Raw genomic sequence first — 16941 nt, forward strand, 5'->3', positions numbered from 1 at the left:
TGCTTAACCGACTGAAACACCCAGGTGCCCCCAAAACCAGTATTTATAAGTGTTGCCTCCCCCCAGGTTTGAATTCCCAGGGCAGACACCAGGCAGGACTTGGGGTGGAAAGGACGCTCTTCTGGGAGCTAGGAGGAGAACAGTGAAGAAAGGGAGCCAATCATGTGAGGTGAGGATCTGGAAACTAAGTTTCTCGAACAATTTCTCAATCTCTCTTCATTGTCCCCGCTGTATGGAGATTTTTGAGACCTTTTTCCTTCCTAATCACCCTTCCACTGAGGTGTTTTTTTTTTTTTCCACTGAGTTTTAAGGCCACAGATACACTACCTCTGTTGATATACTTTGGCTCCTTGGAAATAGACACATCCCCGGCAACCCCATAGCACCTCCTGGACTTGCCCAAAGACACCAAAATGCCCAAGTTCCTTCTCAGGGACCACTGCTGGATGGTGCTCTGTGAGTGTAGAGACCATGCATCCACTGTGAAAACTTTATACCTGGCACACAGCTTGGCATAGAATAATCATTAATGAAAGAACCAATCAACCGACGCTTGCCTTCTTCCCTGCCACCCTAACCCCGGCCACTCACACACATCTGTATTGGTTAGCTACTGAACAGTAACAAACTGTCCCCAAACAGACTAACTTAAACCAACAATCATTCATTTAGCTCACGATTCTGCAAGTCTCAGGGGCACTTCTTGTCTGGGCTGACTTGCTTGATCTCAACTGGACTCTCCAGAATATCTGTGATCAGTTGGCATGTTGGCTGGGGCCTGAGTCTGGGGAGGAGCTCCTCCAGGACAGCTCATCTCTGTTCCATGTGGTCTTCCCATCCCATAGGCAAGCTGGCTTATTCACACCTTGGTCACCACATGGTTCCCCAGCAGCAAGAGGAGAAGCCCAGTGTCCAAGTACCTTCTAGTTGCTGCTCCTGTCTTGTCTCTTATCGTCCCATTGGCCAAAGCATGGCCACTCCCACTCGACACATGAGTTGTAGAGAGAGACTTAGGCGGACTTTATGCCCATCTTTTGTGATCTGCTGCATCAGCAACACCAGCGCAAAAGCTGCTGCTCTTGGTGACTTTTTCCTATGCTTGGTTTCCTGCAATGTTCCTCCTAGCAGGATTTCACCGGAATATTTCAAGAGCCCCACTCCCTGATTCTCACTCCTCAAGGACCAGTCCTACCTCTCACTCCCTCGGTGGCCCAATCTCCTTGTTACCTCTAAATCATCTCCCCTTTGCCCTCTGGAAGCGTGATCCACCCTGAGAGTTCAGACCTCCCAGCACTCAAACTCATCCACAATTGGGAAACAATGGGTGGCTAAAATCAGAACAATGAGCCTTACCTGAGTTCCCAGAGCTCTCCCAGGTTCACTCTATTGCCCAATCTCTGAGTTTATAACAAGTTCTCTGTTTGCAGACAGAACAAGGCGATTTTGTCCTGCATTGAGCTTGGCCAGGTTTTGGATCTGGTTCCCTGCCCTTCTGTCCAGGGGTGCAACAGCCATTTGTGGTCTGACCTGGAGAGGCACCTCACTTAAACCATCCTGCATTGGGGCAGCTGGGTAGCTCAGTGGTTTAGCACTGCCTTCAGCCCGGAGCCTGATCCTGAAGACCCCAGGATGGAGTCCCACTTCAGGCCTGCTTCTCCCTCTGCCTGTGTCTCTGCCTCTCTCTCTCTCCCTTCTCTCTCTCTCTCTGTCTCATAAACAAATAAAACCTTAAAAAAAAAAACATCCTGCATTATTGCAGGAGCTCTTGCTCCCAGAAGGCATTGCCCTAACCCACCGCCCCCACTCCGCCCCTACTCCTGGTGTGGATCTCGAAGCTGACAAACATTAAGTAAGACCCTACCAATACCAAGTGTGACCATATTCATAACTACTGGGGTGACCACCATTCATGAATGCCTGAATCTCCCCCTCCCCAGCAATCTGAATTCCAAGGATGTTTACCTAGAGTAGCTATAAATCAAACACCTTGATAAGGCAGGATCACATCATCCTTCACACCGTGACTACTGAGTCATCAGAGCACTCAATTAGCACGGTAATTATATTGGTTTATTTATCTGTTCATCGGCTTCACTGTCTCTCAGTGCCTGATACATAGAAGGTGCTCAATGAATACTCGTGGAATGCATAAGAATGATGACAAGCTCGGGGAAGGACTGTGAAGACAAAGGTGCCAAGTTATCGCAACAGGGGACGTGTACAGGCTAATAGGGGAGAGCTTCTCTGGGGAAGTGATATTCCCACTAAGCTTTAAGGGGAAGGCTAAATCAGGAAAGGGAAGAGGAAAAAAAAAAAAAAAGGAAAGGGAAGAGCAGGTGCTCAGGCCCGCAGAGGCAGAGTCTGAGCAGGTTAAGGAAAAAAGTGCTGTGGGCAGGAGCAAAGTGGCACAGGATGAGGTGGGAGAAGTGAGGGAGGGCCAGACCACATAGGGTCCAGGGTCTTTTGAGCCACAGGAAGGAGACGGATTTCATACCAAGGGGAAGAAGGGTCCTCTGGGGCTTCAAGGGCGTGTGTGGTTGTGGAGAGGTCCATTTTATACTTGTGGCAGCTACCTCGGAATGAAGCTCTTATACTTTCTTTTGAAGACCTTAGCCCCTCCACATGGCTGGCTTTTAAAGCATTTGGCTCTGGACCACGCAGCCATTTTGACCTACAGGTCTTCCCTGAGGGCTCTGACCTTAAACTCACTACCAGGGCATCTTGTATAAAATGCCCAGCTTTCAGGAACAATGTTTAGGCACATCAGTTCTGCAGGCCTTTTTCACTGTCCCCAAATTTTCTAACCTCTATTCCTGAATTAATCTAAGCGCCCCAGAGATATAGAATTGGACTGCACTGTTAGGCCCCCTGGAATTTTGGTATTACAGCAGGGACAGGCTCACATGAAAGGGTCCTGGCAGCAGCTACACACCCAGCCTCCAGCATTCACAGAGAGCTCACTGAGGGTGCTCACGAGAAGCTTCTTGGGTCTCCGTGTAGGAGGAGCTGTGCCTCTCTTGATCATGAAGCTGGCTGTGATTTTATGGAAACTGGAGCATGTTTCCATCCCTGTGAGGACTCGGGGGAGTCAGATTTGCAGCCTGCTTCCAGTACCTGTGTGAACAATAAAATATGCACATCTTTTGTAATTTGCTGAACTTATGTTCACTGCCCTAAGCATTTATTTTCACCTTTTGTGGTGATATAGTTCTATTAGCCCTCTCAATTCCTTTCATGGAACAAGGAGGAACATAAAAAAAGTAAACCAAAATCAAAATTCTTTGCCCATGGCAGGCATTTTATTCATAACCATCTACACCTTCCCCCTGCCCAAAGGAAAGTTAAAAAAATAAAATAACCTCTAAAATGAAAGTATAGTTTGATTCTGCTTTGAACTTGATAAAATTTCTGATACTATGTAAACCTATTCTCTGTGCAGTAGAGCAAACACATTCAGAATGACTTCACTTTGGGTAGCTGATGACCTAAAAGCTTTCCAATCTCTTTCTCTCTTGCCCATCTTGGATTACAAAAGCCAGAAATCCAGATATTCTGTTTCCCAGCCCTGTTTGCAATTAGACTAAGCTCCAGGGTGGCAAGATTTAGTAAATTAAGATAGGGGACAAACACCCAGGGAAATTTGAATTTCAGATGAGCTGATTAACATTCAGTATAATGTTACTTATACTTTAAAAGTTCTGTGCTATTGATCTGAAATTCGGATTTAATCTGTATCTTATTTAGCAATCCTACCTGGTTTCTACTATGAGATGTAGAGGAAAGTCTATTGGAGCACATCTGGGAACAGTTTTATTCTGGATAAAAAGGTAGAGGCTACTGAAGAAAAGGCCCATCTTTTTTCCTATTGAGAATGCCACTACGATGCCTGGAAGTCTAGCAGCAACTTTATGATCATAAGGTAATAAACAACATATTAAAAGTCAACATCCTGATGAAGTCAGAGCCCAAAGAACAAACAGGTCTTTAATGATACTCTTCAATATTTTATTACTGAAACTGAAAGCATTCTAGATACTCACTGGTGTTTTGGTGGGTTTTGGGTTTTTGGGTTTTGTTTTGTTGTTTCTTGTTAGTAATTGTTTCTGCTACTAAATACTCAAAAGCCTCACATAAAACTATACTTTTGGAGGAAAAGAGCCACTCTTCATCACTGACATATAGAACAGCTCCAAAGTAAGAAATGAGCCAATCTCATAAATGTGGAAATTTATCAGGAATAAAGGAGAAAATGAAGCAGCAGGACAACCATACCCGTAAGCAATGGTGATGGCAGGGGATTTTCCTGTGCTGTTGGGAGCAAGGATAGACAGGTACATATAAGGCAACAGTCAAAAGCACAAGTTCTAGAACCAAGCTGCCTGGCTTCAAGCCTACTTCCATCATTTATTGGCTCTATGACTTTGGACAAATTACCAAATAAATGTCCATGTGCCCTTATTTCTTCATGTAAGATGAGGATGAAAACAGAACGTGACACAGATGTGTTATAAGGACAGGATGAGTTAATACAAGTAAAGCTATTAGAAACACAAATATATAATTTATTAGTGATTGTGGGTGGCACACAGTCAGGCTCCCTCGCACATGCTCATCATCTAGCCAGGGGCACTCTTCCCTCACCTCTTTGTGTGACACTTCCTCTGGAAAGCTTCCTTGATGAGTCTACCATGGCTAAGTTGCTTCAGTGATGTGAATCTGTGGCTTTCCCACATGTCTGCCCTGCTTTGTGGCAAGTCATGTTTAACTTCTCCAGAAATGTCTTCTCTGGAAGAATGGAAGCTCCTTAAGGACATATATCATGTGTGTCCTGCTCATCTTTTAGTAATAAAAGAATGATGGAAGGAAGGAAGTGTCAAGGAAGCGTGCATTGGGGATGATGGGTGAAGGTGTGATGTGGCAATGAAACTCAGAAAACACACAGTCCAAGGAGAGAGACAACAGCATTACATACGGCCCAGTGTCAGTCAGTTGGAGAGTAAGACTATAGGTGCAGGATGAACTCCATCTCAGTGCTCTCCTTGCTGTGCTAAGAACTAGGTGTTAAGTTGTTAGGGAGGCTAGGGTGGACAGGCTCGTGGTGGCCCAGAGGAGTGCAGGAGGTTGAGAATAAAGACCCAAAAGCCCAGGTGTCAGACAGTGGAAGACCAAATCATGGTGGCAGTAGAACAGGGGAGATGGATGTGAGAATTTACACTGCTTCAAAGAAAGCAACAGAATGTGGCTACTAAGTTGATGAGGAGAGCAAGAAAAAGCAAGGAGTCAATGACTCTGAGGATGCTGAGTAGAGTGGGGGTCTACTGGCAAAGAAGGCAGAGCTTCTACAGAAGAGCTACATAAAAGGGGGAAGGGATGCTGTTACTTTGAGGAATATTGAGTTTGAGGAGCTAGGGAGACAATCAAGAGGAGATGCAAGATACCCACCTGGAAAAGCAGCCTAGGAGGCACACAGCTGGAGACAAGTTCACCAGGGAGGCAGTGGGAGGGAAGATGGCGGTGGCTGTTCCACAGCGGGCCTGGACCGTGGAGCAGCTGTGCAGTGAGCGACTACCCAAGAAGGACATTATCAAGTTTCTATAGGACCACAGTTCAGATTTGTTTCTTGCAGAATGTAAGGTATTAGGAAACATTAAAAATGTGGCCCAGACAGCTAACAAGGACCATTTGGTTACAGCCTACAACCATCTTTTTGAAAGTAAGCGTTTCAAAGGTACTAAAAGTATAAGTAAAGTGTCTGAGCAGGTGAAAAATGTGAAGCCTAATGAAGATAAACCCAAAGAAACCAAATGTGAAGAGACTCTGGATGAGGGTCCACCAAAATATATAAACTATGTCCTTAAAAAAGGAGATAAAACTAACTTTCCCAAAACGGGAGATGTTGTTCACTGCTGATATACAGGAACACTACAGGATGGGACTGTTTTTGATACTAATATTCAAACCAGTTCAAAGAAGAAGAAAAATGCCAAGCCTTTAAGTTTTAAGGTTGGAATAGGCAAAGTTATCAGAGGATGGGATAAAGCACTCTTAACTATGAGTAAAGGAGAAAAGGCTTGGCTAGAGATTGAACCTGAATGGGCTTATGGAAAGAAAGCCTGATGCCAAAATTCCACCAAATGCAAAACTCATTTTTGAAGTGAAATTAGTGGATATTGATTGAAATAGCAATGCTTCAGATATAAAGCCATTAGGAATAAAACATGGCCTTGAAGAAACTTATGTAACTACAACTTGTTACTATTGTAAGGGAAGAGTCAACCGGAAAATTCAAGAACTCAGATATTGTTTACCCAATCCCCAACTTTTAATACATGTAATCCATCATAATTCCCTAAAGTTTGAAATATTTTACTGCAGCTGTGTAAAATATTAGTTAAGGTGAAATGACTTTCCTTTTACCTCATGTTGTAAACTAAAAGGCTCAATAAAAACTTATTCAGTGTCCAAAGAAAAAAAAGTTCACCATAAGAACAACCAGATAGAAGATCAATATGGAAATCAAGGACTCGACAAGCAGTATAAATAAACCGGATCTGACAAACATCTACAGAACATTCTCCCCAATGACAGCATGCTGCACGCTTTTCTCAATGTTCTGTAGGATAGACGCTTTTCTCAATGTTCTGTAGGATAGACTATATGTTAGGCTGCAAAAATTAATCTTAATACATTTTGAGAGACTAGTATCATACAAAGTATCTTTTCCTATCATAAGTGGAATGAAACTAGAAATTATCAGCAGAAGGAAAACTGGTAAATTCATGAGAATATGGAAATTAAACAGCACATTCTTTTTTTTTTTTTTTTTTTTTTTTAATGATAGGCACACAGTGAGAGAGAGAGAGGCAGAGACACAGGCAGAGGGAGAAGCAGGCTCCATGTACTGGGAGCCCGATGCGGGACTCAATCCCGGGTCTCCAGGATCCCGCCCTGGGCCAAAGGCAGGCGCCAAACCGCTGCACCACCCAGGGATCCCCTAAACAGTACATTCTTTAACCAACATACCACAAAAGAAATCAGAAGGAAAATTAGGAAATATTTTTTATTTTTATTTTATTTAAATTTTTATTTATTTATGATAGTCACACAGAGAGAGAGAGAGAGAGAGGCAGAGACATAGGCAGAGGGAGAAGCAGGCTCCATGCACCGGGAGCCCGATGTGGGATTCGATCCCGGGTCTCCAGGATCGCGCCCTGGGCCAAAGGCAGGCGCTAAACTGCTGCGCCACCCAGGGATCCCAGGAAATATTTTTTAAAAATGAAAATGAAAACACAGCACACCAAAACTTATGGGATGTTCCAAAATAAGTGCTAAGAGGGACATGTATAACTCGAAACACTAAAAAAGAAGTGAGATCGGGGGTGGCTGAGTGGCTTAGTCAGTTAAGTGTCCAATTCTTTTTTTTTTTTAAGATGTATTTATTTCAGAGACAGAGAGTATGAACAGGAGGAGCAGCGGGAGAGATGGAATCTCAAGCAGACTCCATGCTGAGTACAAAGCCCAGTGCAGGGCCCACCCCACAACCCTGAAATCATGACCTGAGCTGAATCCAAGAGTCAGACACTTAACCACCTGAGCCACCCAGGCACCTATGGTGCCTGATTCTTGATGTCAGGGTCATGAGTTCAAGCTCCAAAGAAAGAGAGAGGAAGAAAAAAATATATAAAGATTAAAAAAAAAAGGAAGCAAGATCGCAAATAAAAAATGTGCATCTTAAATTTACATCCTAAGGAACTAGAAAAAACTAAACCCGAAGCTTGTAGAAGGATGGAAATAAGATTACAGCAGACACCAGTGAAGTAGAGAATAGAAAGAGAAAATAAACAGAACCAAAAACATATTCTTTAAAAAGATCAACCAAAATGACAAACCTTTACTGACAAAAAGAAGACAGGATGCATATGACTAAAATTGGAAATGAGAGTGAGAATATTATTAATGATTTTACTGATCATTACCAGTGATTTCTGTAATGATTTTACAGAAATAAAAAGGATTATAAGTATGATAAACAATCATATGCTAACAAATTGAATAACTGAGAATAAACAAATTCCTAGAAACCTACTACCTACCAAGACCAAATTATGAAAAAAACAGAAAATCTGAATAGATGTATACATGGTGAGGATATTTTTTTTTTTTTCATGGTGAGGATATTTAATTAGTAATTTAAAACCTCTGAACAAAGGAAAGTCCAGATCAGATGGCTTCACTGGTGAATTCTACCAAGTATGTATGTATGTATGTATGTATTTATTTTATTTTCTATCAAGCATTTATTTTTTATTTTTTTAATTAATTTTATTTATTTATTTATTTATGATAGTCACAGAGAGAGAGAGAGAGAGAGAGAGAGAGAGAGGCAGAGACACAGGCAGAGGGAGAAGCGGGCTCCATGCACCGGGAGCCCGATGTGGGATTCGATCCCGGGTCTCCAGGATTGCGCCCTGGGCCAAAGGCAGGCGCCAAACCGCTGCGCCACCCAGGGATCCCTCTATCAAGCATTTAAAGAAGAATATGAATCCTCAAAATTGAAGAGGAGGGAACACTTCCGAACTCAGTCTATGAGCCTAGCATTACTCTGGTACCAAAACTAGACAAAGATGCCACAAGAAACTTACAGACCAATATCCCTTTTGATTATTGGTGCAAAAGTCCTCAACAAAATACCAACAAACCAAATGCAGCAGTGCACTGAAAGGATTATATACCATGACCAAGTGAGGTTATTTATTACTGGAATGCAAGAATGGTCCAACATACAAGTATCAATAAATATTATACACCACAATAACAAAGTGAAGTTTCAGGAAAGCTACATAATCATCTTAATGGATGCATAAAAGTATTACACAAAAAATCATATCTTTTCATGATAAAAATGCTCAACAAAATAGGAATTTAAAAAACTATCTCAACATAATAAAAGCTGCATATGGAGAACTCACAGTTAACGTCACACTCATTGGGGAAAGACATAGCTTTTCCCGTAGGATCAGGAAAAGACAAAGATGCCCACGTTTGCCACTTCTTTTCAACACACTATTTTTTTTTCTTTGTATATTTTGTTATTGGAGTTCAATTTGTCAACATATAGTATAACACCCAGTGCTCATCCCATCAAGTGCCCTCCTCAGTGCCTGTCACCCAGTCACCGCACCTCCCCATCCACCTCCCCCTCCACTACCCCTTGTTCATTTCCCAGAGTTAGGAGTCTCTCAACAACACACTACTGCAAGGTCTAGTTGAGGAAATTAAGCAAGGAAACGAAAGAAAAGGCATCCAGACTGCAAAGGATAAAAGAAAATTGTCTCTCTTTCAAATGACATGATCTTCTAAGTATGCAATATTACACACACACACACACACACAACGTTTAGAATTAGCAAATTCAGCAAAGATGAAGGCTACAAAATCCACACACAAAGCAGTTTCATTTCTATATACTAAAAATAAATAATTGGAAAGGCAATTAAAAAAATTCATTTACAGTGGAATAGCGCCAAAAAGAACAAAATACTTGGGAATAAACTTAACCAAAGAGACTAAAGACTTGCGCACCGAAAACTAAAACATGACTAAAAGAAATGAAAGAAGATTTTAATAAATAACTAGAAAGACATCCCATATTCATGGATAGGAAGGCTTAATATTGTCAAACTGTCATTATTTTTTTTTAATTTATTTATGATAGTCACACACACAGGGAGAGAGAGAGAGGCAGAGACACAGGCAGAGGGAGAAGCAGGCTCCATGCACCAGGAGCCCGATGTGGGATTCGATCCTGGGTCTCCAGGATCGCGCCCTGGGCCAAAGGCAGGCGCCAAACCGCTGCGCCACCCAGGGATCCCTCAAACTGTCATTATGACCCAAAGCATTCTACAGATTCAATGCAATACCTATCAAAATCCTAACAATGGGGATCCCTGGGTGGCGCAGTGGTTTGGCGCCTGCCTTTGGCCCAGGGCGCGATCCTGGACACCCGGGATCGAATCCCACGTCGGGCTCCCGGTGCATGGAGCCTGCTTCTCCCTCTGCCTCTCTCTCTCTCTCTCTCTCTCTCTCTCTCTCTGTGACTATCATAAAAAAAAAAAATTAAAAAAAAAAAAAAAGCTTATTATAGGAGCACCAAGGCAGCTCAGTTGGTTAGGCAACTGATTTTGGCTCAGGTTCTGATCTCAGGGTCCTGGGATTGAGCTCCACATTGAGTGCCACATCAGGCTCTGCACTCGGCAGGGAGTTGGCTTCTCCCTCTGCCCCTCCCTGTTTGTATTCATGCTCTCTCTCAAATAAATAAATAAAATCTTAAAAAAAAAAAAAAAAGGTTAGGGGCACTTGGGTGGCTCAGTCGGTTAAGCTTCTGCCTTTGGCTCAGGTCATGATCTCAGGATTCTGGGATCAAGCCCAGAATTGGGCTCCCTGATCTCCAGGGAACATGCTTCTCCCTCTCCCTTTGCCTGCCACTGCCCCCTGCTTGTGCACTCTCTGTCAAATAAAAAATTAATAAAACCTTAACAAAAAAAGCTTAGTACACAGGTACAATGATCAAAACAATGGCATTGAAGCCCATGGTGACCATGAACACCAAGTCCTGGGCTTCCAGGAAGAGGAGAAAGCCCTGGGCATGGAGAGGAGGGAAATAGACCAATAGAATAGACAGCCCAGAAATAAACCCTCCTATATATGGTCAAATGCTTTTTGACAAAGATTTCAAGATCATTCGGCAGGGAAAGGAAGGACAGTCTCTTTTACAAATAGTTCTGGGAAAACTGGATAGAACATGCAAAAGAATGAAGATGGAGCCTTACCTACCAAGTACAAAAATTAACTCAAAATGGATGAAAGACATCAATATGAGACCCAAAACTATAAATATACAAAGCATTTGAGAAGATGCTCAAGGTCACCAACCATTAGGGAATCGGAAAAACAAAATTACCTTGAGATTCCACTTCACACTCATTGTGTGAAGAATGCCTATTTGCAAAACAAACCAACCCAAAAAATAACAAGATTAGCCAGGTTGTAGAGAAATTGGAATCTTGTACATTAACTGATGAGGATGTAAAATGGAAAACAGTATGGAGCTTCCTCAAAACATTAAAAACAGAATTGTTATATAATCCAAAATTCTACCTTGGTGGAATATACCAAAAAGAATAGAAAGCAGGAACTCAAACAGGTGTTCATAGCAGCATTGTTCACAGTGTCCAAGAGTTGGAAACACCCAAATGTCCTTTGATGGATGAATGGATAACCAAAATGTGGGATAGATGTGCAATAAAATGTTATTCAGCCTCAGAATAGGAATGACATTTCTTAAAAAAAAAAAAAAAAAAAGATTTTATTTATTCATGAGACACAGAAAGGCAGAAGCAGACTCCCTGCAGGGAGACCGATGTGGGACTCTATCCCAGGAGCCTGGGATCACGACCTGAGCTGAAGGCAGATGTTCACTGAGCATCTGGAATGATGACAGTATGCGAAGTCCAATAAGACAGACACAAGAACAAATATTGTGTGATTACACCTATATGAGGTACCTAGAATAACCAAAGGCATGGAGTTAACCAAAGGATAGAATGGCCAAAGGCAGGGAGGGAGAGAAAAAGAGAGGGAGGGAGGAGACAGAAAAGAGGAGGGAGAGAGGAGGAGCGAGGCAGAGGGAGGAAGAAGCCCATGGTGATCCATGAACACCAAGTCCTGGGCTTCCAGGAAGAGGAGGAAGCCCTGGGCATGGAGAGGGGGGAAAAGGAGGGACAGGTCGATGGAGGGGTGTCTAGGAAGCCAAAGGAGGGGCAGTGAGAACACCTCTCAAGGAGAAAGCTGGTCACCATGGCAGATGTTGCCAAGAAGTTGAGACGGCCAAGCACTGAGAAAGGGTCACCGGGTGTGGTGGTTTCGGTGTCACTTATGTCCTTCTGAGTTAAGCAGCATGTGTAGAAATTATTACAAAAGGTTTTAGATGAGAGCGCGGGAGAAGAGGGAGCAAGTGGCAAGAACTCCCGCAGAAAGTGGGATTCAAGTTCCAACCTGAAAGGGAACACACTTCAGGTATTAGTTCTTCTTTAATGCTTGGTAGAATTCACCAGTGAAGCCATCTGGTCCATGGCAGGGGCAGGGCATGAAAGCAGACCCCCTGCGGGAAGAGGGGCGACCCTCTGCCCTTGGCAGCCCTCTGCACTCCCATGAGAAACCGTGAGATGCTGGTGCCACCATGCTGTGCTTCTCAACTTCAGCATTTCCAATGATCACCTCCATGATTTCTGCAACATCTCTGGACTACCCCTGCTAGAATTTTCCTAGTAATTGTCTTTAAAGGAACTCCCCTGTAAAATGAAATCGGTAGGTACCTTAAAGGACGCCTCATAACACAACTGTCAATCGGAATGGTGCATCATTTGCCCTGAATAGAAGGCCATCCATAAAAAGAAAAAAAAAAAAAGAGAGAAATCTAATGGAAGTGAAGCAAGGTGTTTTTGAATTTTAGCCAGACTCTGCTGCTGTTAGTGAGGTGCTGGCGCACTGATCTGAACTTCTGATGAAAACCAAAACCAAAACCAGAACATCAGGAACAATCTAACCTGGTATGTATGTGTGTGTGTGTGTATGTATATATATATATGTACATATATGTGTGTGTGTGTATATCCCCACATAGAAATGAAGTTTCAAAAAGCAATACTCACCTTTCCTACTAGTAATGTGCTGTAACATTTTCTATTCTAGATCTTTCCAAAATAGTGGATTTGATCCAGTACATGGATTCACCATCTACGAATGGCTTGGTTCCACAGTTTCAAAACCATTGGATTAGTGAATGTTACATTAAGTGTTAAAGACCTACCAGTACCTGCCTGAGAATTTTTCCTTGAACTTAAGGCTCAAAAGATTCCTGTAAAGGAAGTGACTTTTTCACAGGGAGATTTGATATTATCTCACGTTGTATCAGTGTCAACCCCCCAACAGGCTCACTGTCATGCAGTAGCATGCAGCACACGCTCTCAAACCCTGACCCAGGATCCTGTTCAGTGGGAGAGGGGAGGGCCAGGCGGCTTTTCACTGCCATCCTGTGCACGTAGGCTCAGGTTCACGGCCCCAGTCAATAACCAGAAAGTTGGTCAAGGGTGGATTGGCCTTATGTTTCTGAATTACAGGGTAAGCGTCCTCAGCCCTATTCACCTGTATAACTGCATTAGTACCCTGTGGCTGCTGTAACAAATCAGCACAAACCTTGAGGCTTAAAACACTAATAGTCTCTTACAGTTCAAGAGGCCAGAAATTCAGGATCCACCTCACTGGGCTCTGGTTGTCCATGATGCTCGGTTGCCATACTCATTCCCTCTAGAGGCTCTAAGAGTCTGTCTCCAGCTCTTTCCAGAGGCTGGTGGTCACCCACATGCTTGGTTTGGCTCCCTCCCCATCTCCAAAGTGCACTGCTCCTCGCTGGGCCCAATGGCACACCTTCTTCTCCTTCCACCCTCCCACCTCTCCGTGTAAGGACCCTGTGAGTGCACCGGGCCACACAGATACTCCTGGGCAGTCTCCCCATCTCAGAGACCTTAGCATAATCACACCTGCAAGCCCTCTTCGTTATATGAGGTAACACATTCAGAGGTTCAAGGGGCAGGAGTGGACATTTTAGGGGCCACTGTCCAGCTGGCTGCAAGAGCCAAGGAGGACACAGGCTGGCAGGTCGGGGTCAGGGCAGAGACAGAGGCAGAGTCCCACCCCCTGGTGGAGGTGGAGAACCGGGTCAAAGTGCCAGGTGCAACATCAGGTGCCATCACACGAGCACGCAGGAGTAAGCCCCACACAGATGCTGGGGTCTCAGCTGAGGCTGACTCACAGGGAGCAAGCTCAGGCCGGAGGAAGATTTGGGATCTTTGGTTTCAGCAGACGTGGAAAAAAACCAGAGCCAACCCGGGGGCAAGAGGGACCCACGCACGGGCAATTGGCAACAACTGAGATTTATTTCAACGATAAGTCAACGGGTACAGCAGGTGGTGCGACAACCCTAGGAGCTGAGGCTTCTCCAGTTGTGGATGAGGCTGGTGGGCCAGGTCTGGCCACCACTCAGGAAACTTGGCCCATCGACTCTGGGAAGGTCAGTGGCTTCGGCTCCTGGCTCAGCATGGACCTCCCACAGATTAGTAAACAATCTCCTTCAAACCTGAGGGAAGGAAACACACAAATGCTGTCAAGTGACTCATGCTGTAGAGCAGAGACAGCAGACAAAGGTGGGAGAACAAGGCCCTGCTGGACCCAGGCCCCGGGCGACACCTCCTCACGGCAGCTCTGTCCCCTGTGTGGTAGGAGGCGATCATCACAAGGAAGCAAGAGGCTGGACGAGGCTGTGTTTAGGAGGGTTTTGAGGGGATTCAGAAAGCACGGCCACAGCTTATGGGCTCTCTGAGGTTAATGCCAGAGGTCCATCCATTCGGTAATGAACTCTGAGCATATGGAGAGACGAGACGGATCCTTACCTCCCACGTTTGTTGCTGACATCACAGAACAGCCCTCGATGTAAAAATGTTCCATATGTTGAAACACTAGAATTGGCTTAATAATATTACAAACTACATTTCCAAAAGTGTGACAAAGTTGAGTCAAACCAGATGTAGCATCATGATAGATTTTTTTTTAATGTAGATTTTATTTATTTTTTATTTATGATAGTCACACAGATTGAGAGAGAGAGAGGCAGAGACATAGGCAGAGGGAGAAGCAGGCTCCATGCACCGGGAGCCCGACGTGAGATTCGATCCCGAGTCTCCAGGATCGCGCCATTTGGCAGGTGCCAAACCGCTGCACCACCCAGGGATCCCATGATAGATTTTTTTTAAAGATTTTATTTATTTATTCATGAGACACACACACACACACAGAGACAGAGAGACAGAGAGGCAGAGACATAGGTAGAGGGAGAAGCAGGCTCCTCGCAGGGAGCCCAATGTGGGACTCGATCCCAGGACCCCAGAATTACGCCCTGAGCTGAAGGCAGGTGCTCAACCACTGAGCCACCCAGGTGGCCCCATGACAGAATTTTTATAAAACCATTAAAATTACGCTGAGTTTCTCACAGTGAGGGGAAATGGCTGTTATGATACTAAGTGGAAAAGATCAGGGCTCCAAGTACATTAAGCATAGAAATTCAATTTTGCTAAAAACAAAACACAGCTAAAAAAAGAGTGGAAAGAAAAAGCTACTAAGCTACTAGAGGTTCTCTCTGAGTGACAGGCACACAGCTGATTTTTCTTCTTCACTGGACTTTTTAGAAGCTTCCAAAGTCTCCACTAAGAATGACATTGTTTTAAATTGGGAGAGGGGAAGTGGGTAATAACAGTATAAAACCCCATGAACACATTCTTTTAAATAAAAAGACAAATTTAAAAGGATTTTGTGGGCTGAACTGCTTATAAACTACAGGAATGCTAAGCCCAGGGAGCGTGATGAATGGCCTCTTGTCAGCATGGAATGTTCTCAAAGGCCGCTGCCCTTGCATGTTCATGCTCTGGGTTTATTCTGGGGTCCCTGCCTAAGGCTGCATGTTCTTGGACGCATCTGTAGGACACAGAACGTCTGAAGGGCGGCTACTTTATAGCCAAGGCTGCACTGATATCTAAAATGGTCTGCAGGGGGCCAGAGAGATGCCCAAGGGAGGACACCAGAAGAAGCAAGACCCACATGGCACAGTTGTCAAGGAGGAAGTGAGGCAGGAAGGAACACTGACACAAGGATCCACACTCCCACCCAGCCCTCCTCTGCCAGACTAGGGGGCTTCACCTCCGTCACAGGATATGAGGGGGAGAAATTTGGCCTGCAGCTGCACAGGTCAGCTGGAGACACATATGATGATTTGTGTCCTGACCTCTAGTAAACGTGCTTATAAGGCGACTCAAAAGACAAAGGTTGGTTACTTTTATTAAGATTACTGCTTTAAACTCTCAAGGTCTATCGGTTTGTTAGTGTTGATATATGTGATTTATCTGAACAATTCATCTGGTTTCTGTGTGATAAAAACACAGAGAATAGAATAGCTCATTTTCTGCCTGGTGCTCATGGACCCACAGGTCTGATACTCCGTTTCTTTCCAGGCATGTCTTACGGTGTTTGGAGACCAAAAAAGGTCCCCATGTCTAGGGCCAATCAACAAAAGTAAAACCACATACCCAATTCATTTCCTCCTTTGGTTGCCCAACAAAGGCAGTAATGCTGCATGAGCTGTTCTAGAAGCTCCATTTCATCCAGGAATTCAAGTGACTCTATTCTGTGGGGAGAACAAAAATAGGACAATATCAAGCTTTACAATTAAAAATGAAGATCATGACCCCCAAGTTCATGCGTACAGAATGATGTTCATGTTATATTAAGGGGAAAGAAGCAGGCTGCGACATAGTAGGTATGGTGTGGTTCCATTTTAATTTATTTTTATTATTTAAAAATCACCATAAAGTTAAAAGACAAATGACAAACTAGAAAAAAAGATCTGCAACATAAATGACAAAGGGTAGATTTCCTTACTCTGTAAAGAGCTGTTAGACGTCATGAGAAAAACTTTCAAAACTCCTTTAAAAGACAGGTAAAAGACACGTTCACCAGAAGAGAAAAACAAGATGCTCTCAATCTCATTTAAGAGAAAAGGAACATAAATAAAAATACGAGATATTTTTTCAATGATCAGATTGACAAAGATAAAAAAAAAAGGGCTGATATGCACTTTAGCTAGGATATGAGGAAAGGTGCTCTCCTATGTTACTAGTTGGATTACAAAGTGGTACAAACCTCTCTGACTCTTCTATCAATGCTACAAATGCACATCCTTTCACTCAGCAATTTTGCCTTTAAGATTTTAGCCTATGAGTACAAAGATTGATGTTCCAGAACATTCACTGCAGCTTCCTAACACAAGTCCTTAAA

The 16941-nt window shown here is 43.7% G+C and overlaps 1 protein-coding gene and 1 pseudogene across 1 annotated transcript in view; one reads left to right on the forward strand and one right to left on the reverse strand.

The window, feature by feature from the left end:
• Positions 1-5508: 5508 nt before the first annotated feature.
• LOC121486235 lies at positions 5509-6178 on the forward strand (annotated as a pseudogene).
• A 7797-nt stretch (positions 6179-13975) lies between these two features.
• Positions 13976-16941, reverse strand: part of LCMT1 (leucine carboxyl methyltransferase 1) — a 43371-nt gene continuing 40405 nt past the window's right edge. The window contains 2 exon segments of the mRNA XM_041747205.1: positions 13976-14194; positions 16194-16291. Coding sequence (XP_041603139.1) covers positions 14172-14194; positions 16194-16291 — 121 coding nt within the window. The 3' untranslated portion in view covers positions 13976-14171.

The sequence above is a fragment of the Vulpes lagopus genome, chromosome 3 (assembly GCF_018345385.1).
Source record: "Vulpes lagopus strain Blue_001 chromosome 3, ASM1834538v1, whole genome shotgun sequence".
NCBI lineage: Eukaryota > Metazoa > Chordata > Mammalia > Carnivora > Canidae > Vulpes > Vulpes lagopus.